Here is a 23469-nt window from a genome sequence, read left to right on the forward strand (position 1 = left end):
CAGCTGCTCCTTGGTGGCCAGTAGGAGAGACCTTTATTCCCTGCAGTGGTTTTCTGAGATCACTGGGCACCCATTCCCTGAAAACCAAGTCCCATAACATGCCTCCAGTCAGAAACTTGAAAGAAAAGACACCCAAGAACAACTGGCCCTTCCAGAAAATTCATGGCCATGAATGGATGAATATCTGACAGGCTCTCATGTTCACACAGACACATGCACACACGAATGCACACACATGCACAAATGCACTAGCGCACATGTGGACAGGACCAATGTAAAAGCAGAGAGGGCTCTATGAAGGTGCCTAATGAGGGTTTCTCCTCTCTGTTGCCTCATGCTGGGTGGCTTGCCCAACGGAGTAGTTGTGTGTGTCTTTGGCGTGGTGAGCTGCACAATCCCCCTCACTGCTGTCACCACAAAATCATCTCCATGTGTCGTTGCAAGTGTGTATTTTCCATGTGCACGCGCACGCACACATACGCATGCTCAATCCTGTAGTACAATACCCAGAGCAGGGAAGTGATGCCATTCCATGAGCCAGCTTGAGCCCTGAGACAAAGCCATGCCCTCCTTCTTGCACATCCCCTTCACTACGTGTGTGTCTGGTCTCCTGCAGGCTTCCTGCCCACCTTTGGCCGTGCCTGGGTGAACATGTACGGCTCCACTCGGAACTACACCCTGATGGATGAGCACCAAGATCTGAATGAGGGTCTGGGTGAAGGCATCTCTTTCCGGGCCAGGCTTTTGATAAGCCTTGCTGTGGAGATCTTGGAGATGAGTTGCTGATGTGAGTCTTCCCTGACCCTTTGGTTGCCAGTGACAAGTGCTGGGTGTTAGTGATAGTTTGCTCAGTCCCCTTGGTAGTTATGTCTGGTCTCATAGACTGAGGATTTTATTTGGTGTTGCACTACAAGCGCTGGATCCCCCAGCACAACAACAAATCTTGCAAAGATTTTTCAGGTTTTATGGTCATTCAAAAGGAACATGCAGTGAGCCTAGACACCGAGTTCAGCCAGACACCTATCTCTTAGAAGGCCTGAGCAGAGGGAGAGAAAACCCTCATAGTCTCCATGAAAACCTAGACAGTGGCACGTCCCCTTCATAGAGCCTGTGTAGGTGTTCAAGGTGCCGAATGTGGCCTTCTGGGACCCCCTGCCCTGTGGCTTGTTCTCCTAAGGGTCCATCCAGCTGACCTTAACCTTGTATCCTACTTGCCTGTTTTTTTCCTGCAGAACTGTCCTGGGAAAATGGAGGAATTCTTCCTCTTTGGAGCCTTCCTGGAAGCTACCGTGATGGACAGGAAGATTGGTGACAAACCCATCAACTCTGAGGTCACAATAGGTTGGTGGTTTTCTGAGGAGGTTGGTTTTGAAACATGCCCGGCAGAGACTGCAGGAGCCAAGGCCAAAAGCAGGCTGTTTACCCCCTCTTTCCATGCTAACGTTTGACAGAGCATCCGAGGCTCTCAGTTTAGGAAGAAGGTGATGGCTACTTCATTGGCACAAGCCATGCGTGTCCCCAGATGAGCTCTTTGCTGCGTGATCTCCTGTCAGCAGTGGATCTGCTCCATCTCTCAGTTGAGAGCACCTGGCTTTGCGTTTCCAGAGGTTAACCACCAAAGGAAGGATGTATGTTTCTAGTGGCTTGGAAGGGGGCATGAGTAGAGGACAGATTTCTGTTGTTAGTTTGTAATCCCTGGTCAGGGTTTCAGAAAGCTGAACTCCACTGTCCCCCATGGTTCCTGCAGAGGAAGTTGCTCCCCAGCCTGAATTAAAGGCAGGTGACTGAGGCCGTTTAACCCCAGTGTGAGTTATAGCCCTGTGACTTCTTTCCTGAGGTAACTACGGGAACCAGATTGATGGCATGGCCAAGCCTACCTTGCGGAGGAAGAAAGATGGAGAGGATGGGGACGAAGCAGAGTCTGAGCTGCTGCAGAACTCAAGTGAGGAAGACGGTGATGAGGATGGAGAGCTGGTCTCCCTTTGCTCATCTCAACCCATGAAACCCCTGGTCACAGACAGGTAAGTGTGCCCTCCTGGCCACCAGAGGGCGGCCTTGCTGGGCATGGCAAGGGGAAAGTGAGGGAAGGGACATTGCAGTGTTGTAGTGAGGTAGGAGGGGTCTGTCTCCTGCCAGCAGCTGGGAAACAGAGAGGCAGTGTGCTCCCTTGCCTTGCAGGAGAGGGAATTAGCATCTGGTTTCTGAAAGGTCTGTAGGCTGATGGGAGCAGCAGACCTAAAAGCTCGTGGGGAGAGATATGACTTAGTTCCTTGTCCGAAGGTGTTGGCATGTGTGCCAGGTATCTGAGCTCCCCCGAGAGTCAGCAGAGATGGAGTCAGTGCAGTCCCTGGAACCTGGAGAGTCATTCAGCCAGCCAGCCCTCGGAGCAGCAGCAGCCGCTAGCTCTCTGTACCCTGTGAAGGGAGCTTAGCTAAGTGCTTGTAGAGACCCCATCTTGGGTATTACAGCTAAGAAGAGCTGAACACCCACCACCATTGCCTACAGTGCTGATCACTCTTGTCGATTGCCTGTTGTCTCATAAAGGTTGAGTTGACCTCTCAGCCTACCCTACAGAGGGCCTCTCTCATCTACGCAGCCAGTTATGTGCCCAGCGCTCCTAGCTATCCACACCTTTAACGCTCTACCTCTGTGGCAAGTTAGGGGAAAGTTAACCAGTGGATTCAAAAATCATTGGTTGGCATTAAAAAAAGCAGATGGACTGCTGCACATGCAAGTTTCAGACATTCAGAAAACCAGCCTAAAAGAAAGGTCCCTGCCTAGGACCCTTTGATGCCACAGCAAATGTGTGAATGCACAAACGCACTTCTGCCCATCAGGGAGGAAAGAGGGAGGGAGGTGCCTGGGCTTTGCGTCTTTGATTTCTCTAGCTGCCTGACATGTGAAAGCATCCTGGAGACCGTTTAGAGATTGGCAAAAAGTCTACCTTGAAATAAGGCATAGATTTCAGTAATTAAGGTAATTTGTGCTGGGGCAAGGTGCATTTGGAATCGCTTGGGATCTGAAAAGCTAGCCGAGGTCACAAACACAGAGGGGCGGATGCAGAAACTGCTGGAGGAAGTTCATGAGAATGGGTTAGCAGGAGTTTGGGGTAAAAGTCTTAATCCTTTCAGTGTCTAGATTTGTAGCTTCTCTCTCTCTTTTGGTCAGTCTGTCTATTCCCATTCCCTCTAACTATTGGCATGCCTCGTTCTCGTGTGTCAGTGTCAGAGAATCAGGATATGGGGAAAGTAGATCCTATTCCTGGGACTGCCAAAACTGGTGAGTTTCACTGGGCAGATGAGTTCTGTTCTCTCTGCTTCAGGTTCTCCCTCTGTAGAATTGAGGCAATTCTTTGCGATGTGCAGGTAGAAATTACCCTAACAGACAGGTGATCCAGACAGCTGCAAATGTGAGTCTACTCGATGCTTTCTACCTGTGACGTGCCACTAGTGGGGCGTCCGGGATTCTTTTGTATTCTGGGGTTAGTTGCACTGAACTGGAGATGGTTCTTTGTCAGATGTAAGAATGTATTAGATCTAAGTGCTTCTGCACGTATGACGGACACTGGACAACACTAAACCATGACCAGCAGACAATCTACAAGTATAACAAGGCTAAGTAGTATAGTAAGGAATCCAAAACCCCCACGTATCAGAGCTCTATGGTTAAGCCACGGAAGCCCAGTACAATGACTGCTCTCGGATGCACGGTATAATGACCGCTCTCGCCCTTTCCTTGTCCTTATGGGCCAGCCCTGCGGTATAGTTTTCCCCGGCTTGTTCTCACCACGCTCGAGCTGCGCCAAGAGGATTCAGGTTCTCTCTGGCAGTTGGCATCAGGGGCGTCCCCGCTGATGGGTGGGTTGTGGCGTCCGCAGGCCAGCTGACGGTGAGTCCGAGTCCACACAGAGGTATGTGGCTTACTGTCTTTTATCCTTCCCGGGCTTAGTTCATTGATCAGTGCCAGACCATAGCTGGACAATGGAACGGATGGTCTTAGGTGATAACAGTAGGGATGCCAACAGGATGGTCAACAGGATGCTTATCAGTACATTCAGCAGCTATCAGTGTGCATGTTTAACAGTTGCACGTTTAGCAGCTATCAGTGCGCACAGTCAGCAGCTATCAGTGCGCACAGTCAGCAGCTATCAGTGCGCAATTCCAAGGTATCCAGATGCTTAGAGTGTGAGTCTGCGGTGTCCCTTCTCCTTTGCTGACTAGGTTTGCTCTGCACTCATGCTGTGCACTCATGAGGCTACGGCACCCCCACAGTGTGGTGGCTCTGGCCGTGGTGCACCCGGGGTTCCTAAACTCTTGGGGAGCACCCTAGAGCAAACCCCTCTTCTAGGGGCTGCACCATCCTGAGTCCCACACTTGCCTGTGTGGCGCCTATCACTACCGCAAGCACCTGGAGCTTCAGAAGGCTTTTCAGAAAGCCCAGAAGCAAATGGGATCAGGACCCGGGTCTTGGTGTGTCTAGGCTGCACGCCATCCCTGGCCAAGATTTGAATACAAAGGACTTGTACTCAGGAAGGCTAATCGGATTTAACCTGAGGAGATGTATTGGAAGTGGATTATTGTAACTATTATACCAGCAGATAGATGTTGCTAATCAAAATTAACTGACTGACTTAATTCAACTGGGAAATGGAAGAGACTAACCTGAATCAAGGCTGTTTGCATTCTAGATAGAACTGTCTGCCTGGGGTTGCTGCACTTGTTAAGCAGCCCATTGGGAAGGTGAATGCAGAAGGGAGATGGAAAGCACAGATGTTTTACAGAGCGTATTCCCCTGGGCTTTGCTTTTCCTACTGCCTTATCAGAGCACAGGGAGTTTCCCCATCAACTGTGGGACTCTGCTGACATCATCTGGCTAAAAATAACCCAGATAGCTTCACAAGATGAAGTGAAGCTGTTTTGTAACCTAAGGGTGATTCCAGTTGCAGCAGGATCTGCAGTGGCTTTATCCAGGGTGAATCCTGGCTCACAGCGGATGCTCAGGCTGCCTTGGGCAAACCAGAAGCATGAACCTGTTCTGCAGGGCATGCCTGTGATCCTGGCTCTTCCCCCCCCTTTCTGTGCCATGACTATTGTCTCTCCATGCCACGTCCATCCCACAGACGAATGGAAATCTGGCAGCTCTGCAAACAGCAGAGACCTCTGCCTGTTGTGAAGGCCAGGGGGGTCTATAAGAAATGCTCGCTGGCTTTCAGAATAGGGTGTTAGTGCTTTGGTTTCACTTGTGCTCGCTCATGGTGTCTGCCTGCATGCGCTGTCACACTGGAGCACCTGGCCAATGCATGCAGCCCCAACCCTCCCTGGGCAGAGGCAGGGGTTAACCCAGGCAGGGCATGCCTGGGGGCAGTTTGGGTGGGCCTTGGCTGGGAGGGGAAAGTTTCTCCCAGGCATGGCTGGCCCAGCTGTGGGCTTGGGTGGGGACCGGTCTGGTGCTAGGAATCACAGAATGGTTGTGGTTGGAAGGGACCTCTGGGGATCATCTAGTCCAACCCCCACCTCCGCTCAACCAGGGTCACCTACAACATTTTTCCCAGGACTGTGTCCAGATGCTTTTGAATATCTCCAAGGAAGGAGACTCTGCAGTCTGTCTGGGCAACCTGGTCCCGTGCTCTGTCACCCTCACAGTCAACAAGTTTTTCTTCCTATTCATATGGAAGTTCCTGTGCTTCAGTTTGTGCCCGTTGCCTCTCGCCCTGTCGCTGGGCACCACGCAGAAGAGTCTGGCCTCCTCCTCTTGACGCCCTCCCTTCAGATACTTGTCCACATTGATGAGATTCCCCCTCAATTTTTTCTTCTGCAGGCTGAAGAGTCCCAGCTCCCTCAGCCTTTCCTCCTAGGGGAGATGCTCCAGTCCCTTCATCATCGTAGTGGCCCTTTGCTGGACTCACTCCAGGAGCTCCATGTCTCTCTTGTATTGGGGAGCCCAGATGTGGACACAGTACTCCAGATGCGGAAGGGTGCTAGGAGAGATGGAGTCTCTGTCCTTGAACGTGCAATTCATATATGCTACTCCCAGCGCCTTTCCTCTTGGCCTGACTTCATGTATATCCATTTCCCCATCCCAGCACTCTGACATGCTGGGGGAGGTGGGGGGCAATGGCCATTCCTGTCTGGGAGTGGTCCTACCACAGAACATCCTTCTGCTTCCTGTTGCAGGAACTGCTTCCACCTGCCATACTTTGAGAAGAAGGCCTGCAGGTACATCAAGAGCTGGTGGCCAGACCAGCGCCGGAGACTGTATAATGCCACCATCATGGACAAGATTGCAGACAAGGTGGCCAGTAGGTGCTGGGGATGGAGCTGGCTCAGGGGATGGGGTAGGCCATTCCTGGCACATCCAGGCTCCCTGCATGTCTCTGCAGCTTGTTACAAAGCAGGGCCAGACCGTTGCAGAGAGCCTTTATCAAACTCATGCCAGGAAAGAGGAAGCTCCGCAATACTAAACACTCCACAGAATGAATGGCCAAACCCTGGGGGTTGAATGAATTTTGGTGTGGGTCAGACCCAGAGTGTCCCCCGGAAGGCTGAAGGAAGGTGGGAGACTTTACCTGCCTGGACTCCTGGAGTGAGCCCCTTTTGTGGCAGAGCCTCCTTTGTAGCCTGAACTGATTGCTGAGGAGCCTTTGTGATGCCTGCAGGTGGAGAGAGGTGAAATTCACATCAACTGAAGCCAGCCTCCCCCAGCCAAACATGTGCCAGAGCTGAGCTCTGAGGCAGGAAAGCCTGGGGAAGAAGCAGGTGTGTGCTATTGGCAGTGCCAGGGCTGCTCTTCATGGAGTGGCTGTGGTGCTAAACCTCAGCCTGCTGTGGGGCTCTGCTCCACTGCCCCCTTCACTGCTTCCCCCCCATTGCCATTCCAGGAGGAAGGCCTCAGTGATGTGCAGGAAACGATCAAGAGTGAGAAGCCACAGCTGGAGCGCTGGCTCTGAGGGGTCCTGGAGGATCTGAGCAGTGGGTGCTTGTGAGTAAAAGACTAGCAAAAGCTGCCCACCACAGACCTGTGCTCTCAGCCGGGATATGGGCAAGATCATGGGACTGAGAGCATGAGCTCCCCTTGCGTTATGCTCCGAGATGATAGGCAATCATTTTCTTGGCTTAGCACACCACCATATTGATTGCCTTCTGCCTTGGAGCATGGGCGAGGTGGTACTCGCCTCTGAATTCCAAAGACCCCCAGCCAGTGATGAAAGCCACACAGACTCAGTCTTGTGGCCTCCACAGGCTAGTGCCTGAGCGGCACCTTCTCCTCATGCACGTCATTGAGTGCTGGGTGTAAATAGGCCACTTGGCTGCGATTGCAGCGCACACTGAAAGAACAAGGGCGCTTCCGTGTAGGCAAGTGCCCTACTGCTAGCAGAGATCCAGCCTGGCAAGGCTGCTTGCAGAGAGCCAGCAGGCTCTCGCAGGATTCATGCTGACGAGCTTTTCCATCAGGCGCTTTGTGACCTTAGCTGACAAGGACCGGCACCACTCTTCCCGCACGAGGCTGGATCGAGAAAGACTCGAGTCCTGCATGAGGGAGCTGGTAAGTGTGATTCAGCTGGGGAGGAAGATTCGGGAATGGGGATGGACCCCATCAATGCGGTGGGGAACCTTGGTCCTTAGGGGTCTTGACTTCCAGTCTCTGCGGATTGGTGGTTTGAGGTTTATTGCTAAAGAGGGGGACCCAAGAGCACTTCCTGTCTTGCACAGGTCCCACATGACCCTTGGGTCCACACCACTACGTCCCCTCCATCACGCTCTGCTTTTCATTGGGAAGAAATCTTGGAGTGCAGAAAAGGAGTCGCTTTATTGTCAAAGAGTTCAGGAGAGGGGAAAGCAGGAATGTAGGGGACTCTGCCGAGTATAGATGCTGCAGGGCTAGCTCTAGCCTGGGTATTTGGAGCTGGTAGGCCAACGTATTGGAAAGGAGCTGTGCAAAGACCAAGTGGTTTATCCAGCTGACGCAATGAAGCTTCATTAGCCAGCTGCATACAACAGAGTGATGAATGTGACATGTGAAAGCCTCTATGTCCCCTCTTCTGAACTGCCAGATGCTGATTTGTAGTGGAGTCAGGGAAAGGGGAGAGACTATGCTTAAGACAAGGCTTGAAGCCACTGCAAAATGCCATAAGCACAACTGACACCTCTCTGTCCCATGGCAGGCCCTGCTGGGGCAGAAACCTCTGTGCTGTGGGACCCTTCCTATATCCTGCTGAGGTTAACAAAGGGGCGCCAGAAGTACCATTATCTGGATGCACATGGCAGGACTAAGGCATTTGTGTCCTCACCACGCCTTCCTGAACGCAGGGAGACCTGTCTGCTGCTTTTGCCTTCTCTGTGCTCCATTGTGCTCTCATTCACAATGTGTCCTGGGCTCCCTTTTAATCACAGGAAAACATGGGTCAGCAAGCCATGACTCTGCGCTCGCAGGTGAAGAACACCACCATGAAAGACAAGGTGAAGCTGGTGCAAAACTTCCTCCAGAAACTCTGGTTGTTAGCTGATGAGGTGAGTTGCCCTCCACAGGGAGAGTGCCTGTTAGCTGGGTCAGCTTATGGGCAAATCCTGCGTGCAGGAGAGTTCCCTGGTGAGACAGGTCTTCTGCAAGGAGCCAGTCCAAGAAGACAAGACCTTTGTTAGACTCTGCTCCTTTTCTAAAGGACCTGTATGCTCCTCCTGTGTCAAGACAGGTGCTTAAACCTCTCTTCAGACCACCTAATAGAAGTGCTCAGCCAAGGCAGCATGACCACTTCCCTCCACTGACTACACCAGCTATATCTCGTGTGCTAATTAACCAGTCTGTGGTGGGAACTGAGCCCTGTCTGTCCATCCTGGTGCACTGTGAGCCCAAGCCAAAATGCCCAGCCCTAACCCGTCCGCAGGTGAGGCCAGGCTTAGCCCTGGACAGGGCATCCCTGGAGCTGGTTGGAGGGACCCCTTGAGGTGGGGGCGTTTCCCAGCCTGGCCCAGGGCCTGAGGCAGGGCCCTGGCCTGAAATAGGTCACCAGTATACTTTTCACCATCTGGCAACTTTGCATAGTCAGTCTATAAACTGCCCCGTGCCTCCCAGGTTTGCCTATACGCTCCTGGATTGGGAAGGATGAGCATTAATATAAGTTGAAGAGCCCTTCCCAGACAGTAACAGAACTGGGTCCTCTTGCAGTTGAGCTAGAGGATGGTTTTGCCTGCCTTGAGCCGTGACAAGGCCGTGCAATTCCCCAGGGGAGCAGCCCCCAGAAGGTGGCAAATGTCCACCCAATATTGAAGTGAGCAGCCTGCAGCCATCTCTGATTTTTGCTAAGTAGAGAAAAATGTTAAGTAAGTAGCTCTTTGGAGAGCTTTCAGATGAAGCCATCTAATTATTATCACTGCGGTGTACTCTTGCTTCACTCCACCTCATGGGTGACAGTTAATAGCCGAATATGTTAGAGCTGCTCACAAAATTTCCAAAAAGATGTTATTTCTGCAAAATCTCTTGTTCCTTCCTGCAGAAAATTGCAGTTCCTCTGAAATTCGTGCAGTTTCTACCTGGGTCTGAATGGCTGCAGCCATTTGGGGTTATTGGTCCACGTGGAAGTTGTAGTTTGGCACTTGCTGTTCTCATTTGCCAATATGGGCGAGGCTCCTAGGCTTGGTGAAATAGCCCTTTATAAAGTAACTCTTTCCTCTGCTTTGGTTTGCCACAGCAGAAAATAAAGCAGGCTCTAAGGCATGATAGGAGATGTCCAGAGAGGGAACTGCTTCCATTGTAGGGAATGGAAGTGCAGGGCACCTGCCCTACAGTCCTTGTGGGCACTGAACTAAGAGAAAGGGAAAATCTTCAGCCTTCCAATCTGGAGTTCTCCATGGCTAAGCTCCAGGGATGCATCCCAAGCTGTCTCACTTCCCCCTCTCTCTGTCACAGAGAAGCAGGTGTTTGAGCTGCGAGCCCACATGTACCAGGCCAGGAGTTTGTTTGCTGCTGACAGTAGTGGCCTTTTGGCTCCCTTTGCCCGAGTCGTCTTCCTCCCCCAGAGCCAATGCACCGAGGTGAACACTATTTCCTGACCTGGAGGAGTGGGCAATCCCTGGGGTTGAATGTGGTACTTGTCCTATCATCTGTCCATCCTGCTGCCCTGCCATGGGGCTGGGTCTCCTGACTCCTGCTGAATCATGGATCAGGTTGACCGTGGGGTCCTGGGGTGCGAAAGCAGCCATAGCACTGGGGCCTGACTATCTATCTCGAGCAACCTTGCACTCAAAGGAAGCCTGCTGGAAGTCTCTTCCCCAGCTGCAGGCAAGTCCAACAGCCCTTTCACTGCATGTCCCTGGGCACAAGCACACAGCCACCCCGTTTCTGTGTGACTGAGCTTTCAGCTGCCTGGTGAAGAGAAACTGGACCCTACAGGAAGCAGGAGGTGTTTCTGTGCCATCTCTTCCTGTGCTGAAGGCTGCCGAGCTTTAGCAAACCTCGTGGAAGCTGGGAATAATTTGTGCCTGCCTGCTGTTTTTTCCTGGGAGAGTCCATGGGAGATGCGCTATGGCTCGCTTGCCTGCAGAGCAAGCGCCAGCCTACGGGTGCTGCCAGCACTGAAGTTGCAGCCTGTGGCCTGGCTCAGACAGGCCAGGCCTGGGGTCATTCACGGAAATGGGGTCATCCCTGTGGCTGCCCCTTTGCAGGGTACTGTTTTGTCCTGATTTGACAGAAGGAAGCAGATGCTCAAGCAGAGAAAATTAGACCATCAGAGCAAGGGGTGAACTCTGGGAGCTGCAAGTATCTTGGGTCAAGATCTGCCAAGCGAGTTAGACCTGTAATTCCCCTTCCTTTGGATCAGGCTTCAGATCCTAATGTGGCTCTTTCCTGTCTCTTGCCCCATAAGCCATCAACCCTCTAATGGGTTTAGCCCCAGGTGCCTTCACAGTATGATCCAGTAAATATCTGTGATCCAAAGCACTGCTTGTCAATAGCATTAATACCCAATAGATGGCAGACTGCCACAGTGTCCGCATCTGCATCAGAGCTGCCTCAATTCTCTGAATAAGCAGTGGGGAGAGAAGGACCTTTAAAAGACAAAATACATCTCATCTATTTTAGCCATACACCTTAGGAAGAGACAAGCGGTGCCATAAAGAGATTGCTTTCTCTCCCCCTCCCTAGACAGGGATCCTGGGGTGCCTACCATGAAGTAAGGGAGCCTTTATGTTGTGGACATGCAATGTGACCCAAGATAAATCCCCTCATATTTTCAAAGTAACCTCCCCCCTGCTCGCAGCACTGCAAAAGTCCTGGTGCAGGAAAACGGAGATCAATATCCTCTCTGCTCCCATTGTTCAGGGCCTTAGGCCCTGGCTGCTACTCCTAGCTGTAATGGTAAATGCTGTTTCTGTTCCTCCAGGTTCTCAATGAAAGCCTTTGCCCAAGCTGGGACCAGCTGCTGGTCTTTGACAATGTGGAGCTATATGGAGAAGCTCACGAAATGCGGGACGACCCTCCCATAGTTGTCACTGAGATCTATGAGCAGGACCCAGTGGTAAGATGAATCTCAGCAGAGGAAAGCATTTCTGATTCAGGTACTGAGATCACTCCTGGCAAGGCAGCTGGTGCAGCAGATGTGAGAAGAAGCGTTTTTCCTGACCTGTGGAAGATGTTTCCTCCCTGTTTCCCAGGGCACAGAAGAAACTAGGAGCCTCTGCTGCTAATTGATCTCTTGCACTCGTTGGTGTCTTATGTTTGGAGCCAGAAGCAAGAGTTCAGGTGAGGCTGGAGGCAAGGATATATTACTGTAGTCTCTCCCTGTAGAGCAGTGCTCAGTCCTGGCCTCATTGCTGCCCCAACCCTGGGCCACCTCCTTCACCTTCCTTAAAGAAGTTGGTGCATTAGGAAAGGCCTCGTGGATGGAAAGGCACCAGTGAAAGGTGGCACTGAGCTTTGGTCACGTACGTGCAGCAGACTGATCCTGTTCTGCCCATACTGGGGAGTGCTGTGGGGCTAACTGTGGAGACCTTTGGTTGGTCTCTCAAGGCAGACAAGAAGCCCGATGCTAAAAACCCGAGTGCTGTCTTTGCCTGGCCAGGGCAAAGCTGACTTGATGGGCCGCACCTTTGCCCAACCTGTGGTGAAGATGTCAGATGAACAGTACTGCCCTCCACGGTTCCCTCCGCAGCTGGAGTGCTACCAGATATACCGGGGCAACTCCACAGCAGGCGACCTGTTGGCTGCCTTTGAGCTACTGCAGGTAGCAGCTGGACAGAGCCATCCCAGACGGAGGGAGGGAAGAGAGCGGGAGGGGGTGTGGGGGAGAACCGCGTTTAATCCACGCTTCTGTTTCTGAGGTGCTGCAAAGAGTGGTTAGTTCATGCATCCTAGAAAAGCTAGCAGGGTGTAGTATAGCTACTCGCAGCTCAGTGTGAGGGCAGCTCCTGCAGAGTTATGCTGGTGTGCAATGAATGCCAGCTTCTTTCTGGCAGGGAACCCTACTAAAGCGTTGCAGCAGCACAAAGTCTCTGCAACATCCCTGGGCTATGGAAGTTGTCAATGGGAGTCTTGGTTCTCTCAAGAGATGTCAATGGGAAGGTCCCAGGTAAAAGGGGTGTGAGTTCTCATAGAGGAAGATGGTGTATGCTAAGCATCTTTGACAAGGAGCTCAGGGTGGGGGCTAATCTCTCTCTGTAGGTATCCCTCTCTTTCCATTGACTAGACAGAGCAGGAGATGCCTGGAGTGGTTGAAGGTGGTGGAGTAGAGACCTGCTGGCTTTGCTCAGGCTTTGAGCTGGCCAAAGCCTGTCCGTATCAGCCTGTCAGCTGCACTAGTGGGTGGGCTTGGAAGTTTGCTTTGCTGCTGAATGTGCCCTGTGTGGAAGCATAGCACCACCTCTTGTGCTCCTATGAACACCTTTTCCCAAAGTGCCTGTACTGTACAGTCAGTGGATTGCTGAATCATCTAAGACTCTACAGACCCAGTGCAGGAGAGCAGGGTGTGCCGGTTCCCCCAGTTCAAAAAAGCAGACCTTAATCCGTGATGCATCTCTTCCAGATTGGAGCTGGGGGCAAGTGTCGATGGACCCACAGGCATTGACAGGGGTCCCATCCTGCCAGTGCCATTGGGGATTCGTCTGGTGCTGAGTAAATACAGAGTGGAGGCAAATGCGTTGACAGCAGAGGGGTTCGTCTTGGGGCGCCAGACTTGAATGCTGCGCAGCCAGATGGCTATACAGCAGAAGGTACTGTGTTGTCATGGCCTCGACCAGATCCCATTATGAGGGCTCCATCTGTTAGGCGAGGGTGATGTAAGGCAGAAGACTCTGTCAGTGGGTGTTTGAAGGCCAGGAGGGATCTTAGAGGTTCTGATGACAAGTTAAGCACCTACAGCCAGATGTTTGGATTGCAAGGACCTGCCTGTACTAGCTGCACAGGGAGTTAAGCTGCAGCAGCCCTAAAAAAAAAAAAAAAAAAAAAAAAAAGCAGGATGACTGGATTACTACTTGCTTTCTTAACTGTGGGCACCATAGCAAGCCTAGGAGCTGCAGTAGAGGGCACTTGGTCTGAAATTCAGAGGAATGCACATTAGGGGTGTACACCTACACCTGAAGTAGTCACGCTGACTCTCCCTTAGTATTGGTGGGAGGGGAAAAACCCAAGATTGGTAGCCTGAAGCTCATTTGACCTATCTTGGACATCAAGGACAGGATGCCTGCTGCTTCTCTCTAGTGAGATATGGTGACACATCCATCAGGGCTCCTCACCCTAGGCTGACTTGGTAGACAATGGTGATGTGGGCAATAGAGACAGTGACATTTGGTGCATGACTCACCCGGCTGTTGTAGGTGTCTCTGCTAGGAGGAGATGCTGCTGATCGGATCCCCAGGGGCTCTAAAGAGATCCTACGTCCACGTTTTGTAGACTTTTTCATCTGGTCAAAGAAATACTATTCCTCTGGTGCGCAGTGTGAATATGGCCTTGGGGGGACAGGAGGTGGAAAAAGCTCGTTTCAGGGGGACTTTTAATCATGGTGTTGGTCTCTTATCCCAAGAAAGGAAAGGGGAGGAGGCAGTCATTTCCCTGTTTCTGACAAAATGCTGCCAGTGCTGAATGAAGAGCCACTGCAGATGGGCTAAACTAAACTGATGTGGTCCTGCTCTATGGAGTCTGAGGGCAGAAGAGGGCTAGGAGAGGAGTGCTGAGGGCATCGGAAAGGAGATGTTAGGCTGTTGCAGGTGAGTCATGGGGTGGTTTGTGTGGGGTCAGTGAGAGAGCATGCTGCATGCCAGAGCCGCATGGAGAAGGAAAAGAAGCTTGAGGGCTCCATTGCTGCCCAGGTGATTTTGTGTGCCGTGAGGGATCCTTGCTCCCAGGGGATGAGGAAAGCCAACTCCTTTGGCTCCAGCAAAGAGGTCTGGCAGCAGTTGGGGGCAGTTCTTCTCACCTGTATGCCTTTCCTCCTCCTGCTGCCCTAGATGTTGTTCTGGGGACTCAGAGACCTGAAGAGAGTGAACGTGGCTCAGGAGGAGCGGCCCCACGTGGACATTGAGTGTACTGGAAAGGGGGTCCAGTCAGCTCTCATCCAGAACTACAAGAAAAGCGCCAACTTCAGCCCTTTAGTCAAGCGGTTGGGAGTGGTGAGTGTTGCCTCTTTCCTCTGAGCCCTTGGCCAAAATCCAGGCTTGGCTGGAGCTCAAATTGTGGCTGCTGGCCCCTTGCTTCCGTTTGCCCACGATAGTAAAGGAAGTGATCTCCAGCCTAGTTGGGGATTCCCTTTCTGTGATGGCTCCCAGGCCCAGCTCTGCTGGAGTTACATGAGACCTCTTCCTCCAACATGATCTCTCTTTGAGTCCCTACTGGCAACCACCACAATAGACATGCTGTAGCCTACATGCAGCCCTTGATAACCAGGACCCCTTTGCTTCCAGGACCTCCCAGAGAATGAACTGCTTCACCCGCCCCTCCACATCCGAGTGGTGGAGTGCCGGGCTTTTGGGCGTTATACCCTAGTGGGGTCCCGTGCTGTCAGCTCCGTCTGAAAGTTCATCTGTCGCCCACCAGAGAAGGCAGCCCACCATTGGAATATGACAGGTACCAGGCTTGGGCCAAGAGGGACAGGCTGGTGTGGGTCATTGGTGGGGCACCGCACACAAGTGAGCGATACAGAAAAGAAGGGAGATGGGTAGTGGGTTGTAAGGACTATGGGGCATTGTCTGCTTGGTTGTTAAATGAATTAGGATTCAAGGTTCACATCGAGGGGTTGGGAAGCCGTGGGGGCATGAGGTCATCGTTGCCTTTTGATTGGTTTGATCCATGGGTCTCACTGTGATAACTGCCTACTCTTCCTGACACCTGTCAGACAAGAAAGCCTGGTTCACCACTAACATAGCTGTGTTTCCATGGCTCTACAATCTCCAACTGTTCCTCAGGACTGGGAGATGAATTTGCTCAGGACAGACAGCTCAGGCTCCCGTGGAAGAGATATAGTCAATACACTTAATGCAGCCTGGAGGGCTGGACTCATCGTTGTGTCATTGCAAGTAGCTTTTCTGTCCAGGGCACGGGCCTTGTGCTCTAGACTAGACTGAATTACTTAGATCTCTGGCGATTATAACGAGAGCCTGGGATGGCTTGCTTAGGTGGAGGTGCCTTCCCTGTGGACGTTTATAGCAAGGAGACCTGAAAAGTCATGGGGACAGCAGCAAGACCAGCAGTGTTCCTGGCACTGAGGTGGCCAGTGTTTGAATCCCAACCAGTGTACTAATTTCCGTGCTTTGGTCCTTCTCTGAACAAGAGGGTCACACGCCACTCCTGTCTGAATCCTGTAGGATCGCACTTGAGCTCTCAGTTTCCACTCTGCACTATCCTTTCTCTCTTGTTGTCTGTCTTTCTCTGTCCTCTGTCCAGTTGAACTGCTCAATGGCTCTCTGGCAATGGCCATCAGAGGTCCTCCCTCTTGCCCCACGGGGGAGCTTGTTGTCAAGGTGGAACCTGAGGTTCCTATCAAGAAGATGGAGACCATGGTGAAGCTGGAAGCTGTGAGTATCCGTGTGTCAGCACTACTTTAGCATGTCTGTCTTCACTGCATTGTCAATAACTGGGTGATCCCCCCGCAAGCAGAGGCCACCTTGTGCTGTTGGGCATGTAGTTGGACTGATGCCTGGAATTAAAGGCCTTGGGGTCATAGTTAGTTGCACTAATCAGTCACGTCCTGTCCTGTCCTGGCTGAACTCAGCTGGTGCTTGCTGCCCCAAGACAGCCAGTCCTGGGCTAAGAAAATGAGGTATTGGTACGTTTTCCTGTGAAGACAGTTAAATAGGAATGAGCCCCCATGAGCATAACCCTGCCCCTGTGTTGCTCTGTCTGAACCATCGTTCTGTGAATGGTGCAGACTCGAGATGCATGCACCTCAGATGCATGTGGCACAGGGCTGATCCAGGCACACAGAGTCATCCTGATGCAGGCAGAGCCCTCTAGACCTACTGGGTCTGCCCTGAAAAATCAGCAGTCTGCACATGGGACAAGCAATGTGTCCCCGAGGAGTCAGACTTTGCTCACGTGTTGAATAAGCCTGTCACCGTTTTCTTGCCCAGAATGGAAATTGGAGCACCCTCCTGTAGCTGTCTACTCCAGAGCGCTCTCTACCAAAAGAAATGCCTGTCTCTCTACAGGAAGCCCTTTGTAGGGACATGTCCTCCTCTGCAGGCAAGCAGCATGTGTGCATGCATGTGCCTATGGGCACATTGCGGGCTCCAAATGTGCATGCATATCCATGGCCCCTCATGGGCACATTTACAGAAAGACCACAGCACATACAAAGCCACTTCTGCACAAGTGCACATGTGCATAAACACACACACACCCGTACAACCCACAAGTCCTTGGTGGATTTACAAATGCACCTCTACCTAGAGTTCCTAGCAGGTGCACAAAAAACTCTTGTCACTTGCATTTGCATTCACAAGGAGTCTGTTGGCCCAGCTGTGTTCAGGAGGACCCCCAGAGCATGTGTGCATGTGTGAAAAGCCCTGGCATGCACATGCTTCTTGGCTTCGGGAAATGTACCACAAACACTTGCAAGCCTCCTTAGCTAGACAAAAAGAAGCTCCAAGGGAGCAAAGCAGTCTTTATCCATACTGAAGGCCCAGGTATCTTTCCAGGCCCGTGCTCTCATTGTTTGGGATTGGGGTTCTTCATTAGCAGAGCTCTCCCAAGAGGAGATGGGTTTGATGTGTCCCAGCAGACGTCTCCCTTGTATGTAGAGCTTCCCAGCCAGGGCTGTTCCTTCAAGGCCTTTGCTTCCTGCAACCGTGGGGAGCTGTTTGTGACTTCTCGCAGCTCACTGTGCACGTGTGTGTCTGTGTGCCTTTGTACTCTGCTGCCTTTTGGCGGTGCAGTTGCCCACTAGCCTGCTGTTCCCTCTCCCTGTTCCCTTTTAGCCCTGGTGGCAGAACTCGGATGCAGTGGTGAAGGTGGAGGTGGTAAGTGACGGATCTGCTTCCGAGCATAGTTGGGCTGGGAGGAGCAGGAGAGACAGCACCCTGCGAGTGTGCATGATGATTATTCCCACCACAACTATGTGGTTGTGGTACCACCTCCCAAAGGCTTAATGGTGAGGCACTGAGCGGGCTCAGGATACCTTGCTGGGACAGGGGGGCCTGGTACCATGTAAGCTTCAGGTGCTTCAGCCTGGGAAATGCATGAGTGAAAGGGATGGTGGAAAAGGGATGAGGACATCTCTGGTTTAGGACTCTGACACTATCTCTCTGGAGCCTTGGGCAGCTCCCTTTGCTACTCGGAGCCTCAGTTTCTCTGGTTGTAAAAGGTGGCAGGTGCTAATGATACAGCCTAGCCAGGAGGATTCTGCCTTCTCAAGGGATTTACCTATCACCTTGGCCCTTTGAGAGACATCTTGCTTCCATCTGATCCCTCTTCTTCTCTGTCTTTGCTTCCTTTGTTCCTGCAGTCTGAGGAAGAGAAGGAGAAAAAGAAGAAGAAGAAGAAAGGAGGAGGAGAGGAAGGAGAAGAGGAGGAGCCGGATGAGAGCATGCTGGACTGGTGGTCCAAGTATTTTGCTTCAATTGAGAGCAGTGGAGGGGTGCATGTAGGGGGGTGCAGGAAGATGTTCCCTGCCTGCAAGGTCTCGGCTATTTCCAGCAGAACAGCACAGTCCCAACATCTGTTGGGACAGCACAACAGTGGACTGCTTTTGAAATGCAAACAGTGCCCATTCCCAGCACTAAGGCTGGGACCACTGGCCTAAGGAAGGAGGGGAAGTATGTGTATTGAAGTCCCCATCCCCAGTGTGAAAAATGGGGTGGTAGAAAAGCAACGATCAGCTGCTGTTTCTGTCTGTTGCCTCCCTGATCATTGCCGAGCTGGTAAGGGGCACGTGGGCTTGCGCCAGCCAGGTGCTCATTCCGTTTCCCTTTCTGGTACCAGCCCAGTCGTCTTCCCAGTGTCTCAGCTGCGAACTGCCCAAGTGCACAAGGATGCCATGCAAACATAGACACGTCCTCCTGCCCCATCCCCTGCGAGAGACTCTCCCTCGCACACAGTCCTGCTCATGGCTGAGCCCTGCCTTTGTGAGAATTCCTGCTCACGTACCAGTGCTGAAAAATTGTACAGTGAGGGAGAGGGTGTTTCTTTTCTCTTGTGGGGCCTGATCCTCCGCTGTTACACAGAACCACCTAAAACTAAAGGCTCTTTGCACTGGCAACATCCCTGGCCTTGGGAACTGCTCCTTGGATACCCTAGAGCCATCCCCACTTGCCTGGGCTCTGTCCAGCTTCCTGGATGGACACACAATTTAAACAAGTGCAAGAGAGAGGTAAAAGTGCTTTAGCTGTCTAATAGGCTGTTCTTGCAGAGACCGGGGCAGCCTTGTGGCCAAAGGCTTGGGGCCATGCTGCTTTTCTCGCCAGCCTTGCCTGACTGTCAACCAGGCTTTCACCTGGCAGAGCTGAGCAGGGTTTCTTTTCCTTGAGTGTACTTATTTTGTGTCTCGTTTGTATTCAGAGCACAGTTATTTAGCAGCGTCACTGTTGAAGACTGTGTTGAACAACTTTGATTTCTCCAGTTTGGCTAGATCCTAGCTCCCTGCTCAAAGGAGAAAGGGAGAGCTGCGACCCCTAAGCTAGGCACTTTCAATGAGCACAGAGAGCTCAGTGCAACTGGCCACTCGTTGTTCATTTCGTTTCTCCCCCAGCAACTTTGGCAGCAGGAAGCAGCTGCAGCAGAAGCAGAGGAGGAGGAGGGAATGGAGACTGCTGAGGGTGAGCTGTTTGCAAGCAAGGGAGGAAACGGGGCAGGGAAGGGTAGGACCAGAGTTCCTTTTGGTGCTTGGGCACCCAATTCCGAGCATGCAATTGCTCTTCTGCTCAGTCAGATACTCGTGCTGTGTTGCATATCTCCAGGCGGGATCAATTTTTGTGAATGCAGACCTGGTATGGATTGTGTTGGGCTGACGTATCAGGCTGCAAATGCCAGGGGACTCCCAGTCCGAGTGTGGCATTGTGGCAGCCTCCAGCTCATCCCTGCTGGAAGGAAGGCTGTGTGGAAGTAATGAGATTAGTGACTAGGATCTGTGTTATTGACTGAAGGCATTTTTGTGCCTTCAGAAGTTAGTAGTCGCATCCCCTTGCCCATGCGTTTATAGAGCTGCAAGGCTGTGTGCTCAAAGTCTATTGAGAACACCAAGGCACAGATACGTTAATATCGCATTTGCAGGGTTTTCCCTCGTCACCATGAGGGAGGCTTTATGGAGGCCTCCTTTTGCCCCAGTTTTGCCAGGGAAGAGTCCACTAGGCAAGATGTTTGGGATCCATCTAACCTGACTGCTTTTATCTTCAGTGTAAAGCTGAAGAGTGATCTGTTTAAAAAAAAAAAGTGTAATCTGAAAGTGTAGTCTGTGATCTAAAGGTGAAAGTGTAGTCTGTGTTCTGGTTTTCTAGAATGGGCATTAGAGAAAACTATGCCTTTCAGGGCCAGTTCTCTGACCTATTTTAGATACTGTCCTGAGATGAAGTGTGCCCTAAGAGCGTTTTTCTCTCAAAGAGTCTGGGGGACAGTAGCTCAGATGGGGCATTGCAGATGCCTCAAGCTGGGTGAGGCCAATTTCATACCAAGAGTACTATGGGCTGTGAGCATGAGTGAGCTGGGACCTGCTGTCCAAGGGTGACCTTGTCCACCCTGCAGGCTCTCTGGCAGTCCCTGGTAAGCAGGGCTGGTGAGTGTTTCCCTGAGGAGCCATGATTGGCCAGCTCAGTCATGAAGACTGAGATGGGAATGGGCAGAGGGAGAAGGTTAGGAGCCTCTGCGTAGGGGCTCAGCAAAGGGCCACCCTATGGACTAAATGGGCAGTGGAGTAAAGAAGGGTAGCAGCAGATAGCACTGAGTTCCCAGCGCTGCCTGCTTCCCCTGCTCTCCATAGATCGTGAATTCAGAGGAGAGGGGGTGGTTGTCCTGTTCATGCAGACTCCATTAGGTGGGAAAAATAGAGAGTCTGGCTTCTGTTGGAAGACTAGCCTTTGTATCATGAGAAAGATGAGGCCAGGTGCTGCTGAGCTTGGCGATGACTCTGAGCAGCTTCTGCCTGGGCTTGCTGTAGTAGCAGAGCTGTTGGGGGGGTGTCCTTGTATGCCTCCTCGTTCTCTGTCAGTCATTCTGAGCAGGGTTCATTTTCCCCTTTTACACTGCCCTTCCTTCCTGCTTTCCTCTTCCACATTAAAGGTTTATCTGTTGTCATCTGTCTGTTCTCATCTGCCTTGCGCAGCAGCCATGAAAGCTGGCGGGATAGAGGCAGTGAGGGCTGGGGATTGCACATGAGTGGGAGAAGCGTGCAGTGTTGTGCAGCCTCCTTTGAGCATGCCTTTCTAGTAGACTGTACTGTGTCCTTGGCTGGTGACTGCTCTGAAGAGAGAGATCTTAAGAGCCTGTTGTTGCAGCTAGTCATTGGCGTCACCCTTGAAGAGCAGCAGTCTGTGCTTTGGCACTGAGCTTCAAGCATTGTCACCTCAGCCACACCTAGGCAGGGGTTTTGCTCTGCAAGCTGCGCACGTGTCAGGGGTCTGGGCACAGGAAGTATTCTCTTCCATGGGCGCACCTAGCAGGGCCCAGCCAGGTGCCCTTGATGTTTTTCACTCCCTTCTCTTTTCTCCAACGCCATTGCTGTCAGCTTCAAAGGACGTAGCGGAGACCAGAGTGAGATGGGGAAATGAGCCCTTCAGGGAAGACTGGGAAGGGTGTTGTACTAGCAGCCCAGCAGGACAAGTGGAAAGAAGACAAGAAGGTGCTATGGGCAGGATCAGATATTTTCAGTGCTGTTGAAACTAGGCAGAGCCTAGGCTCTCAGTCCATGTTTCGTAGTCCTCCAAATGACTCCTGCTCGGGTCAACTGTGGGAGTTCCCTACGCGGAGATCTGTGGGCTCCTGGAAATGCTGTGAGCTGGGTAGCAATGGCCAGAGCTGAGGAAAGAGAGGAGAGAGGTTGAAGGGTTCCTGTGGGACTGAGATGGGGAATTGCAGGCAGTAGCAGCTGTCAGCTTTCATGTTCCTCTTGTTTGAGTGCCTGTGATCATGTTCCCCCTTCTCTGTCTTCCTCCGCTCCACCTCACCCTCGTTTCCATCTCCTCCATCCCCATTGCTTCCCCTTGGACTCAGAAATCAAACCGGATGACTCTCCCATGAAAGGCTCCAAGGGTCAGGCAAAGAGCAAGAAGTCCAAGGCACCCAAAGATGATAAGAAGAAGCAGCAGCAGTGAGCCGCTGAGCTTCCTGAGAAGCAGAACAAGCTGAAGATTGATGAACTGAAGGTATGTGTGTTGGCAGGGGGAGGAGGAGGCTCTGCCTGCTCAGCAGCAGGATGGAAGTCAGATCCTAGCCATGTGGAAAACACAGTAGGATGGATCAGCCCTGCTGGATGCATCTCACCTGTGTGAGGGGTATCTAGCACTGGGTGAGATGAGCCTTGGGACTGTCAAATTCTCTGCATAGACGGAGAGTTCAGGGTAACTAGCTTTGCAGGAAAGGACCTGGGATCTTGGGGACAGGAAAAGTCAGCAGTGAACCCTTCTAGCAGTGAAGGGCAAGTGCATGCTGGGCTGTGTTAGCAAGAGTTGGCCAGCGAGTTGAGGGGAGGGATTCTTCCCCTCTTTCTGGCACTTGTCAGATCCCTTCTGGCTTCTCTGTCCTGACTGGTGCTCCCCAGCACAAGGAAGACACTGACCTACTGCAGTGAGTCCAGTGGTGGAAGCCACCGGTGTGGTCACAGGTCTGGAGGACGTGGCATACAAGAAGAGGAAGAGGCTGAGAGCTGGGTTTGTTCAGCTTGGAGAGGAGAAGGTGAATGGGGGATTGAATTGTCATCTTCAGGTACCTGATGGTACATGGCAGGGGGATATGGCAGAGGACAAAGGAGAGTGCAGAAGGAAATGGACGCAAGATGCAGCAAAGGAAATTCCTGTTGGACATAAAGCATCATTTGTTTCCTACAATGAACTTATTCATCATGAGTGTGCTGCAACTTTGCAGAGCTCTCCGTCCTTGGAGACATGGGAGCTTGACCCTGGGCAAGCTTCTCTAACTTTGAATGCCAGTGGTCCCTTCCCACCTCGGTTCCCATATGACTGTATGATTTGTCCATCCAGAGATGCCCCCATTTGATCAGGCAGCTCCCATGTTCAGCCAGTGGATGTCTAAAGCTCCTGAGGTGACTGGCATCCTGAGTGCCCAAACAGCTGCTTTATGTGGGGCTGAAACCCAACATGCCTCATGGCAGCAGGAATCACAGCCATCACTGTATGTAGTTCTTGGAGGGGTTTGTCCCACACAATGCAGCTGGAACCAGAAGTACTTGCAGGAATTACAGGGGAGAAAAAACCAAAGGTGGTGGGAGCTATGATTTGCTCTCTGTAACTGCACTGAAGGATCAGGCAATCGTGTAGCTTAATGAGTAGTATGAGAAAGGCATCAACTTGGTCTTGAGAGTGGAGGAAGAAGTTCTAAGTTGGTGAGAACACCCTCCCCACGGTGGAATCAGAGTCTACAGCTATAGTAGGAGATGGATCAGGGCCAGGCATTGCCCATCAGCAACCCAAACCAGGACCCTGGCGCCAGGCCTGGCGCCAGGGCTCCAGGCCAATGTGCCCAGCCCCATCCCACTGCTGGGCAGGGGCAGGGAATAGCCTGGGGCAAGGCTATCCCATGGGCAGTTTGGATGGGCCCTGGGTGGGGGAGAGCTTCCTGTGGGCCATAGCTAGCCTGGCCAAGACTCAGTGCAGGAAAGGGCCCTGGTTCAGGTTAGTGGTCCATGGACTTTACTATAGAATCTGTGACTCTGGGCCTGAGAAGGAATTTGAACCCGGATTATACACGTAAGGGGAATAGCTACACAGCCCATTCAGCTGAGGTTCCCTCCTATACATGATCAGTTTGGGAAGGTGCTTATGTCATCAAGGTCTAACCCAATGACCTGGAGATCCCTTTGCATCCTAGAGAATTAGTCACTGGGAA

General features: G+C 52.0%; 1 protein-coding gene across 1 annotated transcript in view; it reads left to right on the forward strand.

The window, feature by feature from the left end:
• Positions 1–23469, forward strand: part of LOC138066520 (otoferlin-like) — a 156480-nt gene that overhangs the window by 120480 nt on the left and 12531 nt on the right. Inside the window, 19 exon segments of the mRNA XM_068936386.1 lie at positions 617–778; positions 1189–1341; positions 1838–2021; positions 6174–6294; positions 6878–6978; positions 7452–7542; positions 8391–8507; positions 9891–10028; positions 11375–11509; positions 12053–12230; positions 12982–12994; positions 13031–13118; positions 14433–14594; positions 14886–15048; positions 15865–15995; positions 17409–17438; positions 17924–18055; positions 19166–19232; positions 21619–21770. Of these exon segments, the coding sequence (XP_068792487.1) occupies positions 617–778; positions 1189–1341; positions 1838–2021; positions 6174–6294; positions 6878–6978; positions 7452–7542; positions 8391–8507; positions 9891–10028; positions 11375–11509; positions 12053–12230; positions 12982–12994; positions 13031–13118; positions 14433–14594; positions 14886–15048; positions 15865–15995; positions 17409–17438; positions 17924–18055; positions 19166–19232; positions 21619–21770 (2318 nt within the window).

This window comes from Struthio camelus, chromosome 3 (genome assembly GCF_040807025.1).
Source record: "Struthio camelus isolate bStrCam1 chromosome 3, bStrCam1.hap1, whole genome shotgun sequence".
Classification (NCBI taxonomy): Eukaryota; Metazoa; Chordata; class Aves; order Struthioniformes; family Struthionidae; genus Struthio; species Struthio camelus.